The 21,538-nt window shown below is 45.8% G+C and overlaps 1 protein-coding gene across 2 annotated transcripts; it reads left to right on the forward strand.

Moving 5' to 3' along the window:
• The first annotated feature begins 6,301 nt into the window (after positions 1–6,301).
• On the forward strand, positions 6,302–10,488 carry LOC112875755 (70 kDa peptidyl-prolyl isomerase-like). 2 transcript variants are annotated; one of them, XM_025939733.1, is made up of 13 exons: positions 6,302–6,607; positions 6,641–6,872; positions 6,954–7,040; positions 7,793–8,053; positions 8,141–8,215; positions 8,305–8,385; positions 8,470–8,664; positions 8,751–9,016; positions 9,102–9,227; positions 9,319–9,465; positions 9,558–9,685; positions 9,865–9,985; positions 10,081–10,488. In XM_025939733.1, the coding sequence occupies exons 1-13, from the start codon at positions 6,542–6,544 to the stop codon at positions 10,285–10,287; spliced, it is 1,992 nt and encodes a 663-aa protein (XP_025795518.1). In that variant the 5' UTR covers positions 6,302–6,541; the 3' UTR covers positions 10,288–10,488. The 2 variants fall into 2 exon arrangements, with proteins under 2 accessions (XP_025795518.1, XP_025795510.1); XM_025939725.1 differs by having other exon boundaries at positions 6,302–6,872.
• The last annotated feature ends 11,050 nt before the right edge of the window (positions 10,489–21,538 follow it).

A 21,538-nucleotide genomic window follows, 5' to 3' on the forward strand; every position in this document is an offset into this window, starting at 1 on the left:
ATTTGCCATGGCGCATTCCCAAAGCGCAGGGCAAGCCAGGGGACGACACGTCACCAGTGCTGGAACCCTCGCTCATGAGGTTGTCGTCGAAGAAGAGATCATGGAACGAGGCAGGACTGTACCCCGTCATGCCCACGAATTCGGTGTGAGCGGTAGCTATGACCTGATCTTCCGGAGCTCCCTAGCGTACACGCTCGCTGCATTTGCGAGGCCAAACGGGAACCGTCCATGCGGCGAGCGTGGCGGGGACAGCGGGGTCCATCCTGAGAGTTGGCGGAAAACGTTCACAGTGAGAACAAGAGCAAGTCCACGTTACTCGCTGAATGGTTGGCACCGAGCATGAGCTCGATGCGCCGCACAAGTGCCTCGGTGTTGAGGTCAGCCAGCCGGTCGGTCGAGGTAGTATCTCCCTCGAGCGACATCATAGGAGTGGCCTCCTCGCGGAGATTGTCGAGATTGCTTTTCCTAGGCGAATGACCCTCCCTTTCATAGTCCAAAGGGGGTCTCCATTATATGAGAACAAAAGGTAGAAAGAGTGAGGTAGAAAGAAAGAGTGCTCCTTGCTTCGCCAGTCGGGATCCCCAGCTCTGTCAGTCGGGACCGCCAACTCTGTCAGTCACGATCTTCCGATGACCACCGTCCAAGTCGTGAGTCGTGGGGTGGCCGTCTTATCTTGTCCCTATGTGTCATGCTCTATCGGTCGGGGGGCGAGTCGTGCGACGATAAGTATGGTGCGGTAGTCACGCTCCGTCCCTGGCGCTATGGCCCGTCACTCCGTTGTGATAGAGGCGTGTCCGCCGCGTCGTGACGACGTTGTGTCTCGACCCTTTGCGAGGACGGGCACGTGAAATAGTGTCCCCCTACAGTGGTAGTAAGAGGGACTGTAACCCCCGTGGGGGGAGCGGTTGGCCCTGTACGGTAGTTGACTCTGGTGCATTCGTCCTTATCCTCAGCACCTGCCCACGGGACGGTCAGTGTGCGAGGTCCGGCCGGCCCTCAACCTCATTAGTCGGGGAAATCGACATGTGCGTGACTCGCACTTGGCGGGGTTCGACCGGCGTCTTAGGTCGGGACCGTAGTACGGACCTAGGCCTTGGTCGTCCCCTCAGTCGGGGACGCGGGCCGAGGCTCCAGCCTACCTGCCGGCCGATCGGGACTGTGGACCTGGACGGCCTGGAGAAAGTCATGGCCTAGGAGGGCACCTGTTTGATTCACACGTGGTCCTAGGCCATTCTAAGTGCCAGTGGGCTCGCTGGGGACCCCGGGTCCCTGGACCCGTCAAATATGAAGTAATTTCAATAAACAGGTAGAAATACATTTAAATCCTAAAAAAGATATATTATGGCATAAAAGTTAGAATAAATTATTTCCATAAACAAACATGTTAAATCAAGGTTGTATTAAACTTTCATGCAAAAAAGATAATTTTAGCTATTCATCACCTTTAATCTTGTTACAGAGGACCATGTTCATAATATACAAGTGCTCTGAAATGATAACCAAATGAAGCAAACCATTTTCTTAATTTGATTTTCTTGGTGCAACATTTTTGGCGATGTTATAGGGTTGTATTTTGGCCTCCAACAAAAGTTTGGAACCTTTATAGAAAATTTAGGTATTATTAATTTTTTAAACTACAAAGTGAGTAAGAGAACTTAAGTGTAAAGTGTACAAACATTTGAATTTATCCTTCCAAATTTACATGTTGTATTGAAATGTATGAATGCACTCATCTAAATTTTGTTTTATATTTTAAATAAGAATTTTACAACACATATAGTTCGAAGAAATAGCAATTTTAATAAATTGGCCGAAATACATTTGTATCCAAAAAAGTTATATTATTGCATAACAAATATATTAGGTCAGGCATTTGTGTTGTATCTATATATAAGTAAAAACAAGCATGACATGGAGTTAACAAACATTTGCTTGGCCGCCACCAGCTAGAAAAATGCTCCATTTCCTTGGATGCCCAACCAAACAGACAAGAAATGCTCAATTGTCTTGGCGGTCCAGCGAAATGGCCAAGAAAATGCTCAATTTTCTTGGTGGCCCAGTGAAATTGTCACCCGCTAAAGAATACACATTTACTTGCGATTAACCAGCACAACCAAAAAAACTATATTTTCTTGGCGGTTTTATTTTGGCCGCTAATTAAATTCCTTGCTGCCAATGTAATTCTAATTTGGTGTAGTGGTAAACTTATATTATTACTGCATATATACATCTTGCTGCAATATCGAACTGAACCCTGCAGGAGGCATGGCATCATGCGGAAATGCATAAGTATGATGTGCTAATGATAAGGCAATATGTGGGGTATTATCATAATGGCCTCATTTGGTTTTCTATTTTTTGAAACACAGTGCAGATGTAGACACGCACATGTATTACGAGCATCTAAAAAAACTAAGCCTACAGATCTCGAGATGGATAAAGTCACGATAGGCATCTCGTTGTCGACGAGCATGTCTCCTACCACTGAAAGAATAGCACCGGTTAAATTCTAAAATAAATATGGCAAAATACGAGCAGAGCGCCAGAGTCAAATACCAAATCCAGATGGACAGGTTCCACCATCATAAAGATTCTTATCAGTTGAGCTATGTTCACTTCGCTCTACTTCATAAGCTCTCAAATGTAATTGGGGCGGAATAAGTATGATATGTCAAAAGGACTTATGCATCCAGTCATTATATATTATATGAAGAAAATAGAAACGAAAAAAGTTTCACAAATTCAAACATATAGCTCACAACAACTCATCAATATATCTTACTCCCTCCATTCTCTTTTGATAGTCCTATTTCACCTTGGAAAAATGACTAAGGAGTATCGTTCGGTTAATCAAGTCATCATGTAGTAGGAAAATTTTCCACAAGAACTTCTCGGTATCATGTCATCAAATGCATGCACCGATCTTTTTTTAGAGAATTTACTTTGCTCAGGAAACTCAAAAGGATCGTTCATGTCATTCCCAAGATAGCAACTCGAATAGAACTATCAAAAGACAATATTTTTAATTTAGAAAATAGGTCTATCAAAAGAGAATGGAGGGAGTATATTACAACTACATGATCCATCATGACCATAGAAAAAATGAATGAGTTCACTAAATAGACCGCAGAACTATGACCCAACCGGATCGGTTCAACCAAAACATCGGTCATGCAATTGAATCAACACGAACCGTTGAACGGGCCAGTTTTTCATTGAATTGGTGAGCCAGTGAACCTTTTCAATGAACTAGTTATTGATTCGTTGCACCATAGAATACTATGGTACTGCCATGTTACCTCATATATTATGTCATATGTGCTAATTTTAGGCATATTTTATTGAGATTTGTTACAGTGCTTTCTAGGAACCTTTGATTTCGTCCCTCTCGAATTTTCTGAACCGTTGATCTCAAAAGAAGGTGTTTTATTCTAATGAGTATTTAGTAATCCTTAAGAATATCTGCAATCCTCCGCACGAAATAGATCGGGCTGTTCTTCTGCCCCAACCTGCTCCCTTCCGCTGGCTGCCGACGGCCTGCGCGAGTTCGCGTCCCTCCCCTATCCGGCCATCTGCCGATTCCTGAGCAAGGTTTTAAATAACCGGCTATAGCTGTCGCTATAGCCGGATTTAGCCTTTTGGGAGCATAAACGCTAGGAGAAGGTCCATTTGGCGCTAAGCAGGATAGCCCGCTAATAACCCGCTATAGCCAGCTAAATCAGCTAAATTACCATCTCTTAGCCCGCTAAATTTTGACTGGAGATCGAATGGGTCGCTGTCGCTTGCCGGCCTGCTAAACACAGTGCATCATTTAGGCCGCTAACTTATGGTTGTTGCATCATCTGAACTTTATGTTAGATTTGTGAAAGCATGAAGTTGAAGTCCTATGTTGTTTCTCTACATGATGAATTGATGATGTACTGAATATTCTGAAACTGTGAACTTGATTTGCAAAACAGCTAAATGGGTTAGCTAAAGCTATAGCCGGATATAGTCTTTTCTTAGCTTTTGAAAAGGTAACCGCTAAGCAGAATATTTAAAACCTTGTTCCTGAGCGCCCCTTCCCCCATCTCTATCAAAGCAGACCACGACAGCGTATTGGAAATCCCCGGCGCCAGGCACCGGGTCCACGCTAGGGCATCGCAGCGGAGGGCATGCCAGCCAGCTGGAATTCTGCGGCGGGGCTCCCCGGCCCCTCATACTTGAAAATACTCCATCAGCACCGGTTGAAGGGATGTTTCAGTACCAGGTGTTTCATCCGGTACTAAATCATTTTACAATAAAAATATATTAAATCCAGAAAAAGGCTGGGATTTTTGACCTTAACTCATGTGTACCTCCCTTTCTATCTCATCTACACAACAGATGTGATTGAGAGCAAGATACTTTTTAAAATTTGAAGTAAACCGTGGAGGACCTTTAGTATCGGATGGTAATACCAACCGGTACTAAAAGCTCCATATTAGTACCGGATGATGTTACTAACCGGTACTAATATGGTCGGAGGCATTAGTACCGGGCGGTAGTACTAACCGGTACTAATGTGGATCTTTCAGTACCAGGTGGCCACCCTAAAAAGCTTGATAGACTTCAGTCCACCTCAAAAATAATGGTATTAGTATCAGGTTTAGTTTATACGGTATTTTTAAGGTGAAATGATAGCCTTTCTTCTACTAGTGGGCTAGGCACCCTGTAGCTAGAGCTCGCCGACATGCAGTTGCCAGTAGCTAGGGTTCGTTCGATAGTGTTATTGAAAGAAAGGATAAAGAAAAAATACTAAAATGCCTTTAATGGTTTCTGGTCCATAAAATACTAGGTTCCGATCCACATCTTAGGTTCTTCGTAACAGGTTCCTCTAACTTTTTAACCATAGGACCTTTCAACGGCTCTTCAAATTTCCAAGCATTCAAGCATATCGTAAAATCCTCTATCCTATTACTTATATAGTAGAAAGCTTTCATATTTTTCAAAAGTCATGAGGAATTAATATTATATGCATAAATAATGAACTATTGGTTGGAGCGATGAACCCGTAAACCGGTAGCTTGACCGGTTAGATCTCCGATCTAATTTTTTTTCTGTGATCACAATACGGTCGCGCCTATCCTCTTTTGCACCACATACGTAAAAATTAATCATTTGTGATTTCTGCATCAAAGGGTGGTTATTTGTGAGCCGAGGAAGTAGCAATCATGAAAGCACAGAGCAACTTTTTTTTTGAAGAAAACAGAGCAACTTTTGAAAACCAATCAATAAAATACTTTGAAATATTTTGAATTAATATGTAATGAATTATATCCATATATATGTAATTCAATGATAAGCAATACTAAAATGCAACAATGTGCATTGTTCAAAATGTATCTATCCTCGCTCAACCTGAACCAAATTGCATGCCTCCAAAACTGAACCAAACCAATATATCAGCATTTTCAAACCAAAACTAAACTGAACCATATATATATTAGCTTGTTTCAACCGGAAACAATGATGTGACTGTCCATTAGTTGCTTGCTTCTACGTATTTCTATGCCACAGAGATACTAACGTCGTAGGTTGCTTTACTCAGAACGCAAATGTCTCTTGCAACTGATCAACGCTTACTCATCAATCGCAATTTAATGGGACAATTTAATTAGCTTCTGATCAACATAAACGGGACGCGAGACGAATATGGAGAACGGGTAAAGCTTACAGCGAAGCGGGACTCTGAGGTCTACGTGACTGTCTCTGCACTGCATGACGTTCAGCCCACTAAAATCCATACCGAACTGGTTTAAACTATTTATACCCATTTCTCACCGAGTTAATATCATACCAAACGAAGCCCACACCATTGAAGCTGGTTTCACCCTAAAACCATTAGCAGATTAAATCCTCGCAGTTATAACTCGAGAACTAAACCAATTTCAACCGGAAGACTAGTATGGAGTTGATCGCAGCCAGTTCATGTCGATTTTTGGTTCAAGTTGCAACCGAGCACGATGAGTTGCAGCTTCAAGATGAAATAAGTTGCAATACACCCCGATATACATATTTAATAATTTCATATATATCCATATAAGCACTATATTGGTGAATGAATAATGAATATATACAACGATCTTAAACTCTCAACCTTCAGCCAACCCTCAGCTAGTCTCGATCTGTTTTTAAGGCAAAAATGGTTCACCCATCGGCATTGGCAGCGTGATTCGAGAGAGTTCCGCAACTGCTAACCGTTGGCGGTTGGCTGCTCGACGCACGCTTTCATATAGCTCTCCCCTCATCCATTCTTCACTCACCGACGAATGGGTCAGAGCTGACTCTGGTCCTACCTGTCGGCCTCCAGCCCTCCACCCGGACGCTCAAGAACACTCTAGAACACCCACACTTCCGAGCACGTGCTCTCTCAGAGTCTCCGTCGCGCTCACAAAATCGCCGCCGGCGCATCGATCTCGGGAACCGCGAGGCGCACGCGGCCCAACGCCCCCTCACTCCAGATTCCAGAAACTCCTCGCACTCCTCCCTCCTTCTAGAAGCTTCCATTTCGGGAGAGGCCATGGACGACGACTACGACTTCCCTACGGCCGGAGGGTACGACCCCATGGCCGCCATGGGGATGGGGATGGGGATGGGGGGTTACGGCCTCGGCGGCCCCATGGGGATGGGGATGGGGGGCTACGGCCTTGGCGGCGGCGAAGACGACGAGGAGGCCATGAAGGACCTCCACGCGGGGGCGGGCGCTGGAGCAGGGGAAGGGGAGGGGGACCACCCTCCCGCCGAGTTGAAGGTCGGGGAGGAGCGGGAGATCGGGAAGGAGGGACTCAAGAAGAAGCTGGTGAAGGAGGGCGAGGGGTTTGACCGTCCCGGCGCCGGCGACGAGGTCGAAGGTGAGATTTGTTTCCTCCGGCTTGCGTTCAGCTCTTGGATTGGGTTGAATTGCGCGTGCTGATTGTGGTCTGGTCGCGCAGTGCACTACACGGGGACACTGCTGGACGGCACCAAGTTCGACTCCAGCAGGGATCGCGACTCCCCGTTCAAGTTCACACTGGGCCAAGGTATCATCAGGCTCTCCTGCCAATCTATTGTCTTGATTGTTGAATGAATCCCTAGGGTAATTGGATTCAAATTGAATGTTTTTCACTCCGTGAATTATCCAATGTACCTGGTATGCAGTATAAATATAAGTAGCAGTAATAGTAGCAGATTATGCTTTAGCATGTGCTGCTACTGTAGTTCTTCAAATGTTCATATTCATGGACGACTGATTTATTGTTTCAACATTACTGCATTTTTTTTTCCAAATAACCATTGATGACAGAGCAAACTTTACGATGATCACTATAGTGAAACTAAAGACAAGATGAGATATCTCTGTAATTGTCCGGTAAGGAAACATTAAATGATCACATCACTTCTTGGTGTCAAGCTTAATTTATATTTTAGGATAGCATAGCATCCTTTAGATTGGTGATATTTTACTACAAACTTTTAGTAGTGCTCGTTTGTGCTTGTGGTCACTCATTGATCACCATGCTAACGTCATGATTTTCTTTCAAAAGTTTCAGCTTTTGTATTATGGGGGTTTGCAAGTTTTACTTCACTGAATGAGATGAGGTTTTGTATTACGGGGTCCTGCTAGTTGTACTTCACTGGTTAGTGTGTTTAGTTTTTTTTTGAGCTTACTATTTTACTACTAGAAAATGTATTCTACATCTCGACTTGTTTATTATGCATAGCTATACTCGAAGTAGAAACTTTGGTGGAATGATGATTGTTTTAATGGAAATAATATTGTTACTCTCCACAGGACAAGTTATAAAGGGATGGGATTTGGGCATCAAGACCATGAAGAAGGGTGAAAATGCTATTTTCACTATCCCACCAGAGCTTGCATACGGTGAAGATGGCTCCCCACCAGTCATCCCTCCGAATGCCACTCTGCAGTTTGATGTTGAGCTTCTTTCATGGGCGAGTATCAAGGACATTTGCAAGGATGGAGGCATCTTAAAGAAGGTGCTATCTGAAGGAGATAAATGGGAGAACCCCAGAGATCCTGATGAAGTTTTTGGTACTGTACCATGCTCTACTCTGTTTGATTCAACATTGTCCTCTCAGCGATAAAACTTCTTAAAGGTTTATTCAATGCTTTGTACAGTTAATTATGAAGCAAGGCTTGAGGATGGAACTGTGGTGTCAAAATCCGATGGGGTTGAGTTCACTGTGAAAGATGGTACTGTACTTGCCATTTTTTAGTTGTTGCAATGTAATTCTAGCTTTCAAAGGTCAGTCTCTCATGCAGGAGTGTTGTCTTACTTCCAGGGCTTTTCTGCCCTGCCATATCGAAGGCTATCAAGACTATGAAGAAGAATGAGAAGGCCCTCCTTACTGTCAAGCCACAATGTGAGTTTTGCTGCGATGTAATTAAGAATATCAGGTGCAATGTAACGGAAGCATGGCTAACATGTGTCAATTCGTGATAAATAGATGGCTTTGGTGAGCAAGGAAGGCCAGCCTCTGGAGAGGAAGCTGCAGTGCCACCTAATTCTACGTTATGCATTGATCTTCAAGTTGTTTCCTGGAAGACAGTAACTGAGATAGGCCATGACAAAATGGTCCTTAAGAAGATCCTTCAGGAGGGTGAAGGCTATGATCGTCCCAATGATTGTGCAGTTGTCAGAGGTACATGATTATCTCAGATTGGAAATCTTGGTAACATTTTTTTCCTTCTTCTATTGGCTGCAAATGACAATGTTCTGCCTTTGCAGTGAAACTTATTGGGAAGTTGGCGAATGGTACCTTGTTTGTCAAGAAAGGTCATGATGGTGAGGAGCCATATGAGTTCAAGACTGATGAAGACCAAGTGATTGAAGGGCTTGACAAAGCAGTACTTAGCATGAAGAAAGGTGAAGTGGCCTTGGTGACTATTCCTCCCCATCATGCCTTTGGAGCTAATGAAACAGATCAAGATCTGGCTGTAGTTCCACCTAACTCATCTGTTTACTATGAAGTGGAGCTTGTGTCATTTGATAAGGTAACTGTGCAATGACAGAGCATGTTTGGCTTAACAATTACTGATCGCCAATGAAAATTGAAATCCTACCTTCCGTTTTGTGTAGGATAAAGACTCATGGGACTTGAAAAACAATACTGAGAAGATTGAAGCAGCTTCTAAGAAGAAAGATGAAGGGAATGTGTGGTTTAAAGTGGGCAAGTATGCCAGAGCTTCTAAGAGATATAAAAAGGTCATAATTAAGTATACAGTGAAAAGAACCTTTTGCACTTGTTTTGTATTATGTTAAAAATTGTACTTAAGTATGTTCTGCTCTATATCAGGCTTTGAGCTTCGTTGAGTATGATAGTTCCTTCAGCGAAGAAGAGAAGCAACTTTCAAAACCACTTAAGATCAGCTGCAAGCTCAACAATGCTGCATGCAAACTAAAACTTAAAGACTACAAGGAAGCGAAGGAACTGTGTACTGAGGTACTATGCACAGAAACTAAAACACCGTGGAAGTTACATAGTCATAATAAGAAAAATATTTACCTTTGCTGACAATTAATAATGGTATTCAGGTCCTGGAACTTGACAGCACAAATGTGAAGGCCTTGTACAGAAGGGCACAGGCACACACCTATCTTGTTGATCTTGATTTGGCAGAGGCAGATATCAAGAAAGCACTAGAAATAGATCCAGACAACAGGTAATCCTTTGCTTCTATCAAATTAAGGGCTCTGGACACGCTAACCATATACAGCACTGAAGTTACCTTCACGTTGATGGCCTCAATTGCACATTCACACCTCTTGCACATTTTTTTTTCATGCAAAAACTCATCCTGAATTCTAATACATGTAACAAGCAATCCATTTTTTCTATCAGGGATGTGAAGATGGGGTACAGGAGGCTGAAGGAGACTGTCAAGGAGTACAAAAGAAGGGATGCCAAATTTTATGGCAATATGATTTCCAAACTGAGCAAGGTTGAAGATACGGAAGGCAATGTATGTTCCCTGCTCCAGCCTCGCACCACCCTGCACCTTTGTTACCTTGACAGTAATAGGTCTAATAGTATTTTTGCTGTTGTTGCTGCTTCAAGGACCATGAAAGTCAGGGGCGAACCAAGAAGCGTGGCCTTTGGTCATTGGCGGAACTGCTTAGGAGGTTCTTCACCGCCGATGGTACAAAGGGTTCCACACTGTGGCTTGTGCTGAGGCTGTTGATTTTGGTGGTGCTAGTGGTTGCAATTTGTGTGGGTTACTACATGCAGAGTGGTGTTCAGGAAATAGACTGCATTAACTGTTAATGGAGGCTGCATTACTTGTTGACCAAGGAAGGTATATGTTCTTGCCTTCTCTGCGGTTCGTGGAACAAGTGTTTGTCGTCGTATATATACGAGAGTATTTGTTTAGCTGCGCGGGTTGAGGATAAAGGAACTGTTAAATTGTACCGATGAACTTTCCTAGTGTAATATATATTATATATACTACCAATGAAGCTTTCATAACGTCATAAATCATAATGCTATAAGCTTGTGTAGTACTCCCTATTTAAGATTCAAAAATTGTTACTAACAACAATTAGTTCAACAATATACATTAGCAGCAATGCAAAAATGGTGTTGAGATTTTCAATGGGAAGTACCCTGGTATGGTGTCGTAGATTCGTACTTATTGCCAAATACAGTTTTGAAGGTCTTGTTGAACCCATCAATATGGAGTGGCATAGGTGGGGTGATATAAAGTATAGCTGCTCAGAAGTGTTGTTGTGGTAGGTACGGCAAAATATTTTTGGCTCTCTTCATTTAGCTGCCAAAATCAAGAAGCTCGAGCATTTGTTTTTTGCCATCCTGTCCATTGGAGCATTCAGAGCAGCAGTTCTTGCAGTGATTTTCCATATAAATGTTGGTTTATAGGATAAATGCTGACAGATCAACTGTGATGCGGCTCAACCACATGATCTATCTGGACGTACTGGCATTCTTTAGGTCGGGTGGTGGGTGTGGTCTTGTAGGAGTAGAAGCAAGTTGTGACAAAGATTTAGGACATATTTGGTAGAGTTTCAACTGATCCTGATTCTCTGTGGGAGCTGATTCTCTGAGAGAAGTGATTATGTGGCTCAAGGTAGCATAAACTTTTAAAATTAGGATGGAGAATCACTTCACGTAATCAGAAGAAGCTATTTTTTTACTCCCAGCTTCTTAGTTCATTTCAAAGAATCGCTCCACAGAGAATTGCTTCTCTGAAAAACTATTTGGCAGACCTCCTGTTAGATTCAGCAGAGAATAAGCTCCGAAAGCTCTGCCAAACGCACCCTTAGCAGCAACTGTCTGCCGTCCTGCATGTTGCTGGAAGTTAACATTTAAATTCATAACGAACTGCCACGAAAGAAAATCCTATATGTTAAAATAATTAGATGTATACTTGCTTGACAAATGGCATTATTGTTAGTTTTTCGCATGATACCTTATAGAATCGGGTCCTCCATAGAAATTTAAGAATTGAATAACCATACCCGCATTCTATGATGTTTCTTTTATGAGGAAACCACATTATTCTATGATGTGGGAGCTTCCTCTAATCCACTTGTCCTCGAGTAACTGATGAAGACGGCAACTGCAAGGCCCGTTACCATTTTTTCCTTGCCGTCCATGGGTAGCTTCATCTCTTTTGGGGACAGTTCTGTATTTTCCTCAAGACAAAAAGGTTGACCTGCATATTGCGGACCAAAAACAAAATCCTACAATTTCATCTCTGGGCTCGTCGTCCCAGAGTAATTGGACGACTAATTGTGATTAGTGGCCGTTTAGTCGGACTATCAGATTCTGATCGCACTAGTCGACAACGAGTGCCTAATCGAGGTCCATGGATCGGACCGACAATCTGGGACTCTCCGGCAACAGGATTAATCCAGAGATGCATGATTGAAAAATAATCTGGAAATTAAACGTGACGATATATGTTCTACCAAAGTTGAAGTGTGCGGATTTTCTGATGGCGACCAAGTGATCCATGAATTCTTGCCGACCAGGCAAATATTGTGCAGAAAGCACATTGAACCTGTTGACCCAATGCAATGTGATGTATGCGGAGCCGGGGCGAGAGGAAAGCAGAAGACATGTCCTGCTAGACAATTGTTTTCTACCCCTGGTCACGCTAGGAGTAGTTGGTGCATGTTGATTCGTGTTCGTAAGTTGTCATGGAAGCACAATCATGACAAGCAAAGTACTATCGCATCTTCTACGGCCCACAAAGTAAAAGGTACTGATAAAAAGTACCCTGCCCGCTATTCCAACGCATACAGCCTTGGCGATCAACCTCTCCTCCTCGGTGATTAAATGCATTGACAACTGCAGGCGGGCCCCTAGCCGGCTCTCGGTTCTTGAGCAAGCTCCTTAGGATGCTTATAGATGAAGAAAAGAGACTTTAGGCAAGTGGTTCTGGTAGCTCAGCTGGTTAGAGCAAAAGACTGAAAATCCTTTTTTGTTTGTTTCAGTGGGAAGAGCAAGGGGCATTGCCCTTTAAATCCTTCAGTGGTTCGAATCCACATCTGAGCATTTTTTTTTCTTTGGAAAGGTGCACAATCAGCCCGGGGAGGGCACTGCCTGTTAGCTTGGCCGAGGGTTTGTGAACTGGGAGGCTTAGGGATCGTTGATCTGCAACGTTACGGTTATGCTTTGCGCATGAGATGGCTGTGGTTGGAGCGGGCAGATGATTCTAGGCCATGGCAGGAGCTCCCTAATGATAAAGAGCATGCGGTTGAAGCAATATGTTCCAGGCTTCCATATATATTGAACTAGGGGATGGACGGAAAGCGTTATTCTGGACCGATCGCTGGTTGCATGGGTAATACACAGATACTTGTAAAACCTCACTTATCAAATACCGATACTCCTCCGATACTTACCGGATACTGATACTCTTTTAATACTTGACAAGTATCAGATATTTTATTAATATTTAAATAAATAAAATAATTTAGATACTTTGTTGATACCTTTCTGATTCCTTCATGACACCTCGAAATCTATCCCCTCATTTTGCCATTAAATATATGCCCTCTGTACATGTAGGATGGGATGAATTATTTATATCAAATATTAAGCAATCAGACACTCCAAAAATATTTTAAGCTATGTTTATTAATTGTGTATGCGTTATTATTTTATCTCTATTATATATTTCTACAAACATAAATGTAACATATGTATCCCCGTATCGGTGTTTTTGGAAAAATTGCGTATCGGAGTATCGCGTATCCATATCCGTATCCGTATCGTAGTATCTGGGTAGCATAGCTTGCGCCTTGTCTATGTGCTGCTGTCAGTACTCAAACCAAGAAGCGGAGAACAGTCGCTGGGGCACTGCAAAATGACTGTTGTCAGGTCATCTCCTCATTTGGGATCAGACCAGAGAGGTGCTGCTTGTCAAATGGACAAAATTTGCTGGAGATGGACACCAGATAAGACCTTCTCTACTTCTTCGGCCTACTTGTCTTTTTTCATTGGTCAGCACCCCATCGTGGGGGCTAAGCTGCTTCGCAAAGTGCGCGCTCCGGCCAAATGCAAATTCTTCATCTGGTTGGTGCTCCACAAAAGATGTTGGACGGCGGACAGGCGGAAAAGGCCGCTCATCTGGTTGGTGCTCCACGAAAGATGTTGGACGACGGACGAGCGAAAAATGCGCGGCCTGCAGGATGATGATTCCTGCGCGCTGTGCAACCAGTCGTCGGAAACAATTGACCATTTGCTAATCACCTGCCCCTTTTCGATAGAGATATGGTTTAATTTTTTACGCAGGTTTGGCTGGGAGCATGTCTCCCCAACAGCTCAGGCGGGCAAATTTGCGGAATGGTAGGCTGCTGCTGCGAGGAAGAACATACAGAAGGACGGGCGGCAATGTTTTGATTCACTAGTCGTCTTGATTTGCTGGCTTCTTTGGAAGCAAAGAAACGATAGGACTTTTGATCGTCGTGAAAAAAACGATAGATGGCGTCTTAGCTTCTACGTTCGATGAGGTCCGGTGCTGATTTCAGGCAGGGCTCAAGCACCTAGAGCCTGCAGCTGCTACTTTAGGCCGGTTTTCAGGTCGCATAGACGACCCCGTGTATTTGTTTTAGTCGGCTTGTCTGAGATTGGTTTCAAATCTCCGAAACCAATCGATTTGTTATTCAAATTCTTTTTTTCTTAATAAAAAACGTGCTCAGGCACGATCGCAAAAAATCTACGGTCCACAAAGGAAAATAATGATTTCAAGCTAACATACAAGACCCTTCATCATCTTTTATGCTGGCAAAATGCCGAGCATGAGGAACGTTCTCTGCACTTCTACACATCGTCTAAGGTAGTAACACTTGCATGCACCTTCTCTTTCCATCCCTTTACATGTAAATACACGCAAATCTATGCTTTTGGCTATCAGCAGTGATGAATTGTGCTTCCTCTCCAATTAATTTAATAAAACAGTAGAGTAATTTTGCACACAACTCGTTTTGTATGTTTTTAGAAGTCAGTAACATTCTCTTGCCACCAATAAGCTCCATTAGTACTACTCCCTCCCTCTGAAATATAAGGTATTTTATTTTGTTCTAAGTCAAAATAGTCTAAATTTGACCAAATTTATAAAGAAGAATATGAACATCTAACACATCATAACACATCAAAGAAGTAAATTATCAAAATATATTTCATAATGGATCTAAATGTTCTAATTTAATATTTAAAATATTATTACTCTGTCTTATAAATTTTATCAAACTTAGAACAGTTTGACTTAGCACAAACCAAAATATCTTATATTTCAGGACGGAAGGAGTAGCATGTAAGAGTGTAAGGTTGTATTGTTCTTCTTCTAATATTCCGAGGCTTTGGACGGTTTGAACAATCATGAGCGATGAGCTGGGGAAAAGAGGAATAAAGCAGAGATAACATATATGGCACAAACATCCATATTTTTAAACCTACATACTCTCTCAGTCCAAAAAGAATGCAATTATAGCATTCAAAATTTAAGAACATGTTCTAGCTTTTAGACCAGCTTTTATGCTTTTGATATATGCTATATACTCTCTGTGTGATTTATGTGAATCTTAGAATTATTTTACAGTTGCATCTTGACAAGTTTTACCACCTTGGAGCTTTTTTTATGCTTTCGATTTTTCTACTTTACTGTGACACTACATTGCGTGGATACAAATTTTACCTTTTTAGTAAAACCATTTTGAATTGATAGTGACGAAGGTTTTTTCTAGTGGTAGAAGAAAAAAAAAGGCAGCAAGTAGTGGAAGCAAGATTTTGCGAAGTCGACAACAATCAAATTGAAGTAATCGGGGAAGAGACAAGGAGGAAGTGACAAGTGAAGTGGTAGTTCATCGTTGACACATAACAATGAGCGTTTATGAATTAGGTGACATGTAGGCACCACAGGTGGTAGAAATGGTGATTGGCAATCCACTGAGGATGAGTCGCCTCTCAGCGTGGCTCGGGTGGAATCGCTAGCAGTTGCCCGGCCGGCCCCCGTCTTCCTCCTTGTGCCCGCGCCACCGTCCGAGCGCACCTCCGGAAGTCCGCAGGAAGGTGGCAGCAGGGCTATCTTTCTCTCTGCCCGGACTTTCTTCCCCAAGGCTCCATAGCGGCGTCAGCCAGTCGAGGCTTGGGCGGCGGATCCGGCTCCGCTCTGGACCGTTTTTATCGTTCCCACCATCGGATCTGGTCGGTACCATAGTCACAAAGTTTCCCGCTCGATGGGATCGAGGAACAGAGTCGAGGTACGGGGTACGGTCCTGGCCAGAGGAATTTATAAGGCAAGAATGAAAATGACCCGCGATCCCGGGACAGGATCGGCGTTCCCGGGTCAAGGAACGGTACCTTCGACCCCATTTTCTGTGACTGTGGTCGGTACACGGCAGCTTTTGGAGGGCGGTGGTGTACTGCCAGTAGCAGGGACAAGTGGGGTGCGTCCGCGAACCGCTCGTGAGGTGGGCAACTGTCTAGCTGGCGCTCGACGGTTTGAGGAGGTGCGGTGGCAGCAACGCCATCAGCAGTGACTGTGATCGGCGAGGGGCAGTGCAACGCTATCAGAGCGTTGGACGCGCAGGCCATGCCAGGTTGCAGTGCTGCCGTCGACCTGCGCTGGTGGCATATGGTCCCATCGCTCGCCCCGCGTGGAAGTTGCCACGGCCACCAAGTCACTTTCCGGTCCGGGTGGCTGCCGAGTTTGCCATTTCCCTTGACCCCGATAGTGGCATCATCATTGCTCCATGTGGAGCGGTGGTGCCATCCGGCCAGTGCTACGGGCGAAAGCCTTTCCTGACCCTGTGCTGGCGTAGGTGGCGCTTTTGTGCATAGTTTCCTCTCCGAGACGTTGTCATGATGTCTCCGGCAACTGTTAGTGGATCGTCAGGTGAAAATCCAATTCTGCCTTGACGGATGAGGAGGTGACGGTATCTTTGATGTCATTTGGAGCGTAGCCTTGAAGGTCCTTCTATCTAATTTCGCGACCTCAGCGATATCAGACGATTCAGATATTAAGTTTCTAAGAAGATGAAAAATATGATAGTTTGGTGCTGCGTTAAGACTTTCTAAGGTTGAAACGTAAACGAAGAAGAACATTGAAGCTTAGTCTTCTAATTTTCTTTCTTTGTTTTAAATTTTTTTATATATTTCCTAAATCCTTATTTGAGGTTTAGAATCTCAGAACTTTTATAACTTTTGGTTCTATATATCCATTATGTGGATATATAGGCCGGTTTGTCTTTTTAGATAATTGAGGATGACGATGGATATGAACGTGAAGGGATATATGATGTTCAAAGGTAGCAGAGTGAGAAGAATGCGAACAAAGTGTGCCACAGCATGTACCGGTAGCATTTTGTAACGCCCATATTTTTATCTTATTTAAATTGCATTACCAATCATTCGTTTAAAAATCTTTTAAACCTTTTCCGTCGCTCGAGCTCCCGAAGCCCACCTCCCGATTTTCCGCCGTCCCAACATCGCGCAGTCTCTTCCTCTTTTTCCGCGGAGCCGCCCGTCCCTTTTCCTTTTCCACCGGCCCCGCCGTCCCGTCGCATCACCATCGTGTCGCGGTCGGCCGCGTGCGCCTGCCCGGCCGCGATCGTCGGTGCCGCGCGCGCGTCCCCTCTTTTCTTTTCTCATATTTTATTCAAATCCATTTTATTTCTCTCTTCTAATTCTCCCACTTGCTTATTTAAATTGTTGAGTAACGCAACAATTTAAATTTCATATTTTTGCTTATTTAAATTGTTGAGCTACTGAGTGAAAATTTAAAATAAAAAAAATTATTTATTTAAATGAGCACATGCATGCTGCCTGCTCGAGCTGTAGCTCGCTCCTTGCGTGCACGCGCGGGCCAACGCACGACTTGCCGCTGCCCCCGTTGCTGGCTGTGCACGCGCGCTCGCATCGCGCCGCCCGCGTCACGCCACGGCCGCCGCTGCTCGTTGTGCCACTGTGTGCTTTCTGCCCGTGCACGCCAAGCCGGCGTGCGACCCGCTGCTGCGTCGGTCCGTCTCCGTCCCGTCCCCTCGCCCTCGAAGCTTGCGCCTTGTCCCCGAGCATCCCGACCGCCATTAATGGCGAGGTTCCTGTACTACCCGTGACCCTCCCCTGTCGGCCATCTCCCCTCTCCCTCTCGGCCTATAAATCAGCCCCCGAGCCGACCCTCACTCCGCCCACGCCGCCCAAGCACCTCCCCTCCTCTACCTCGTGCTGCAGCTCGCCGCCGTCACTCACCATTTTCCGTGGACAGCCCTCCGTAGACCGTCTCCGCACGAGGTGAGGGCCGGAATCGGACCCCCTCGGCCTCCTCTCCGTTTTCCCCTCCTCTCCGGACGTCGCCATGCACCAGGGGGCCGGCGCCCATGGCCTGGCCCCCCCATCCTACCGTTCCCCTCCCCCTTCCTGTTCTGTCTCGAGAAAGAAGAACGGCAGACTTGTGCATAACCCCCTCCACTTTTCCTTCTTATGCAGTCCGCAGCCCTCCACCTCCCTCTCTTAAATATTTAATCAGAGCTCCTTCTATCTCTTTATTTCATTACAAATAGGTCCTCATCCTTTTAAACTACTCCCTAAATGACCTTTAACTTATCAATTCATGCGACATTTTATTTCGAATCAACTCCAAACTCCACCACGCATCATCTCCAAATATTTTCTCCAAGTCCCAGGATCCACATCCGACTAATATAATAGTCTTCTCTATTTTTTTAATCGAAGCTCTCTATTTCCCTCTCTTTTTTTAAGCTTGTCGGCAAAATTTATTTTTATTGTGTGATTGTTTGTGTGTCGTATCCGACGGTGTGACCGAGGAGGAGCAGTACCGCGAGCCGGAGCCCGAAGACCCGTACCTCGAGGAGGAGCTTCCGAAAGGCTTTGAGGATGGCAAGTCCAATTCCATCCTTTGATGCATATTCATTCCAGTTTTATAAACACAACCTATTGTCCTGTTTTACAAAATGCATTATTTTATTGCAAGACATGGTTGGATAGCCACCCCTTAATTGTTATGACTATTCCATGATGACCTAGGTTAATGTCTATATAGGATTTGCTCTGTTGGACGTTAACTACTGTCAGACCCGAGGCCACGGGACTGTGTACATAACGTAGTTTAAAGAGGTTTAAGAGATTAAGTCCGTCTTATCTCTTATTTATCTCGTTTATCTCTTATTTATCCCGTTTAAGTAGGAGATAGAGCTAACCAATACAGAAGGAATCTACCCGAAACATGTTCTGGTACGATTCCTTAGCTGGAGTTGGTTAGTATCTTTATAACCCTGGCCTCTCGGATATATAAGGGAGGGCAGGGACCCCTCTCAAAAACAAGATCTACAGATCACTCTACATCTAAGGCAATACGAATCACCATACAGGATATAGGGTATTACGCACCTAGCGGCCCGAACCTGTCTAAGCTTTGTGTTCCTTGCACCTTCGAGTTCCTGATCTCGGCGTCTCCTCACCAAAACTTACCACCTTGGGTATATCCCTTGGTGGGCAGCCGGTTAAACACCGACAGCTGGCGCGCCAGGTAGGGGTGTGCGTCGAAGATCCATCGGCGAGCTCGATGGCAACTTTCCACTTCTCCAAGTCAGTTCCCTCTTAGGGCACGACATTTGGTTTTGGCTCGTGGGTCTGCATCGCAGACGATGCAGGCAACTTCCGTCGATTCCTCGTCGACATGAAGCCAAAGACTTCCGCTGTGGATCCCTGCAGCGACCTCGACAAGTTCGTCGACGGGCTCGACGACTTGTCGACCCATGCTTCCGCAACAAAGATCGAGGTGGAGTCTGCTCGAGGCTCGACTTCATCCAGCGTTGTGGCAACTTCCCTTGGGTTGGATTCGTTCCAATCTAAGGATTCGCGTAACCAATCTCGACTCGGTTCACGCAACTTGGCCACTGATCTTCAGGGGGCCAACTTCTCCGAGTCTTTCTCTACATTAGAGGAGGACCTGGATTCCCTGCTCCAACTTGGAGGGCCCGAAGCCACCGCATGTCGGGGGGCCTCGGGTAGTTTTGGCGCTAGTGATCTGATGATCACCTCCACACCCGAGGGGCGCTTCGTACATTGGAGGGGGATGAAGCTCTCCGATCTACTCGAGGCTGAGGCTCGACTTGTGGCCCATCTCTAGCATCTGCCTTTCCAGGAGGGTAGGCCGTTGGCTATCGTGGCGGAGGAGTCGACAGAACTAGTCGACACGAGCTCCGATGAGCTCGCCTCCCGCCAGGTGCTAATGGCAGAAGAAGGCGAGGACGATGGGGATCTTCCCATCGTCGAATTTGAAGCGGTCTCCGAAGACGAGGTCACAGCCAACGCTGGCAACGAGAACGACGCTGATCGTGAGGCGCGGAGGGCCAGGAACAGGGTCCGCACAATCCGGCGGTGAAGGGTCAACAAGCGCAGACGATCTATGCATCGCGAGCTTGACCTTGAGTTCACCGCCGTAAGCGAACGAGGCTTCAGGACTCCGGTGGCCAACATCGTCAGGTTTACGGCCATCCTCGAGCGCAGCAATGACCCAAATGTGCGTCAAGCACTTCTTTACGCGCAGAGGGCCTGGATCCAGCTGGATCAGCATAACCCGGCGTCCACCATCAGGGATGAGCGTGTGGGCGAGAGCCGCAGCCAGGGCCACAGCCGAACGGCTGGCGGACGTCCTCGACCTCAGCCCAGTCTCAACAATGACAATGCTCGCGGGAGCCAGGCCCCTGGCGGGAGGCAGCAGCCACCTCCAGGGGGTAACCCGCGACAGGTCAACCATCGGCCTCGTCCAGAAGATCTGCGCCAGCACATAAATGAAGGCCGCGACGCGCGGTCCATGATCTCCTCTATGTGCAAGGTCCGCGAAGAAGTCGAAACCGAAGGTACTAACTGTAGCGACCGATTCCCAGCTTTCTCTACACGTTTCAGCAGCTACAAGTACCCTGAGGGCTTCAAGCCAATCGGCATCACCAAGTACGACGGCAAGCAGGCTCCTCAGCAGTGGCTACGTTGCTACTCCACGGCCATTGAGGTCGCAGGGGGCTCGAACATTACCAAGGTCGTCTACTTCCCGATGGCTTTGGACCCTGTGCCGCTCACGTGGCTGGAGAGCCTAAGCAACAACTCCATCGACTCCTGGGAACGGCTCAAGAGGGTCTTCATCGACAACTTCCAGGGAGCGATTGCTCACGCAGGTACTCGTCACGATCTTGCTCAGTGTAAACAGGAACGTAACGAGCTCCTGCGGTCCTACACACGTCGCTTCTTCGACGTCCGCGCCACCATCGCGAACATCTCGGAGGATGACATCATCGACTGTTTCTACAACGGCATCACCGACCCAGGCATCTACAGGGATTTTGGGCGGAACAGGCTGAAGACTGTTGTGGGCCTTCATGATATGATGCACGATTGCTTCGAGCAGGAGGAGAAGATGCCGGAGCGGTTCCCACGGCGCCAAGATAGCAATCTGAGGCGCCCAAATGACAACCGCAACGACAAAGGCCAGTGGGACTATTCGGGTCCACCCCGAAAACGCAAGCCAGATGATCTCATCGCGGCTGTGGATTGTCCCTCGCGGGGCAAGAAGTCGACAACACAGGAAGAGTTCGAGAAGCTCCTGTAGAAGAAGTGCCCATGGCATCCAGGTGCCAACCATGCGGCCATCGACTGCTTCCATCTCCGGAGGACGTTCAGCAACTCCGGTGGTGGTAAGAAGAATAAGAAGCCTGCGGACAAAGAACCTGAGGATGACGATCAAGAGGACCAAGGGCGCAACCTAAAGTTCCAGGATGTTTTGAAGACCGTCAACGTCATCTTTGGAGGTGCTGGGGATTTCAGCTCTAGGCGGGACTAGAAGCTGCTTCTTCGGGAGATCATGTCCGTCGAGCCGGCAGTACCACGACCACTCCGTTGGTCGGAGGTCCCTATCTCGTTCTCCCGCGACGACCAGTGGACTAGTTTTTTGGAGCCCGGCAAGTTCCCCCTGGTTCTGGATCCTATGGTGGTAGAGGTCAGGCTCACCAAGGTGCTCATCGATGGTGGGAGCGGTCTT

The sequence above is a fragment of the Panicum hallii genome, chromosome 1, assembly GCF_002211085.1.
Source record: "Panicum hallii strain FIL2 chromosome 1, PHallii_v3.1, whole genome shotgun sequence".
Classification (NCBI taxonomy): Eukaryota; Viridiplantae; Streptophyta; class Magnoliopsida; order Poales; family Poaceae; genus Panicum; species Panicum hallii.

Excerpts from the sequence above, each read along its gene's own strand:
- LOC112875755 (XM_025939725.1), top strand. The coding sequence starts at position 6,542 with ATGGACGACGACTACGACTTCCCTACGGCCGGAGGGTACGACCCCATG. Across the intron at positions 6,873-6,953 it reads CGCCGGCGACGAGGTCGAAG|TGCACTACACGGGGACACTG; the intron begins GTGAGATTTGTT and ends CTGGTCGCGCAG. Across the intron at positions 9,017-9,101 it reads AGCTTGTGTCATTTGATAAG|GATAAAGACTCATGGGACTT; the intron begins GTAACTGTGCAA and ends CGTTTTGTGTAG.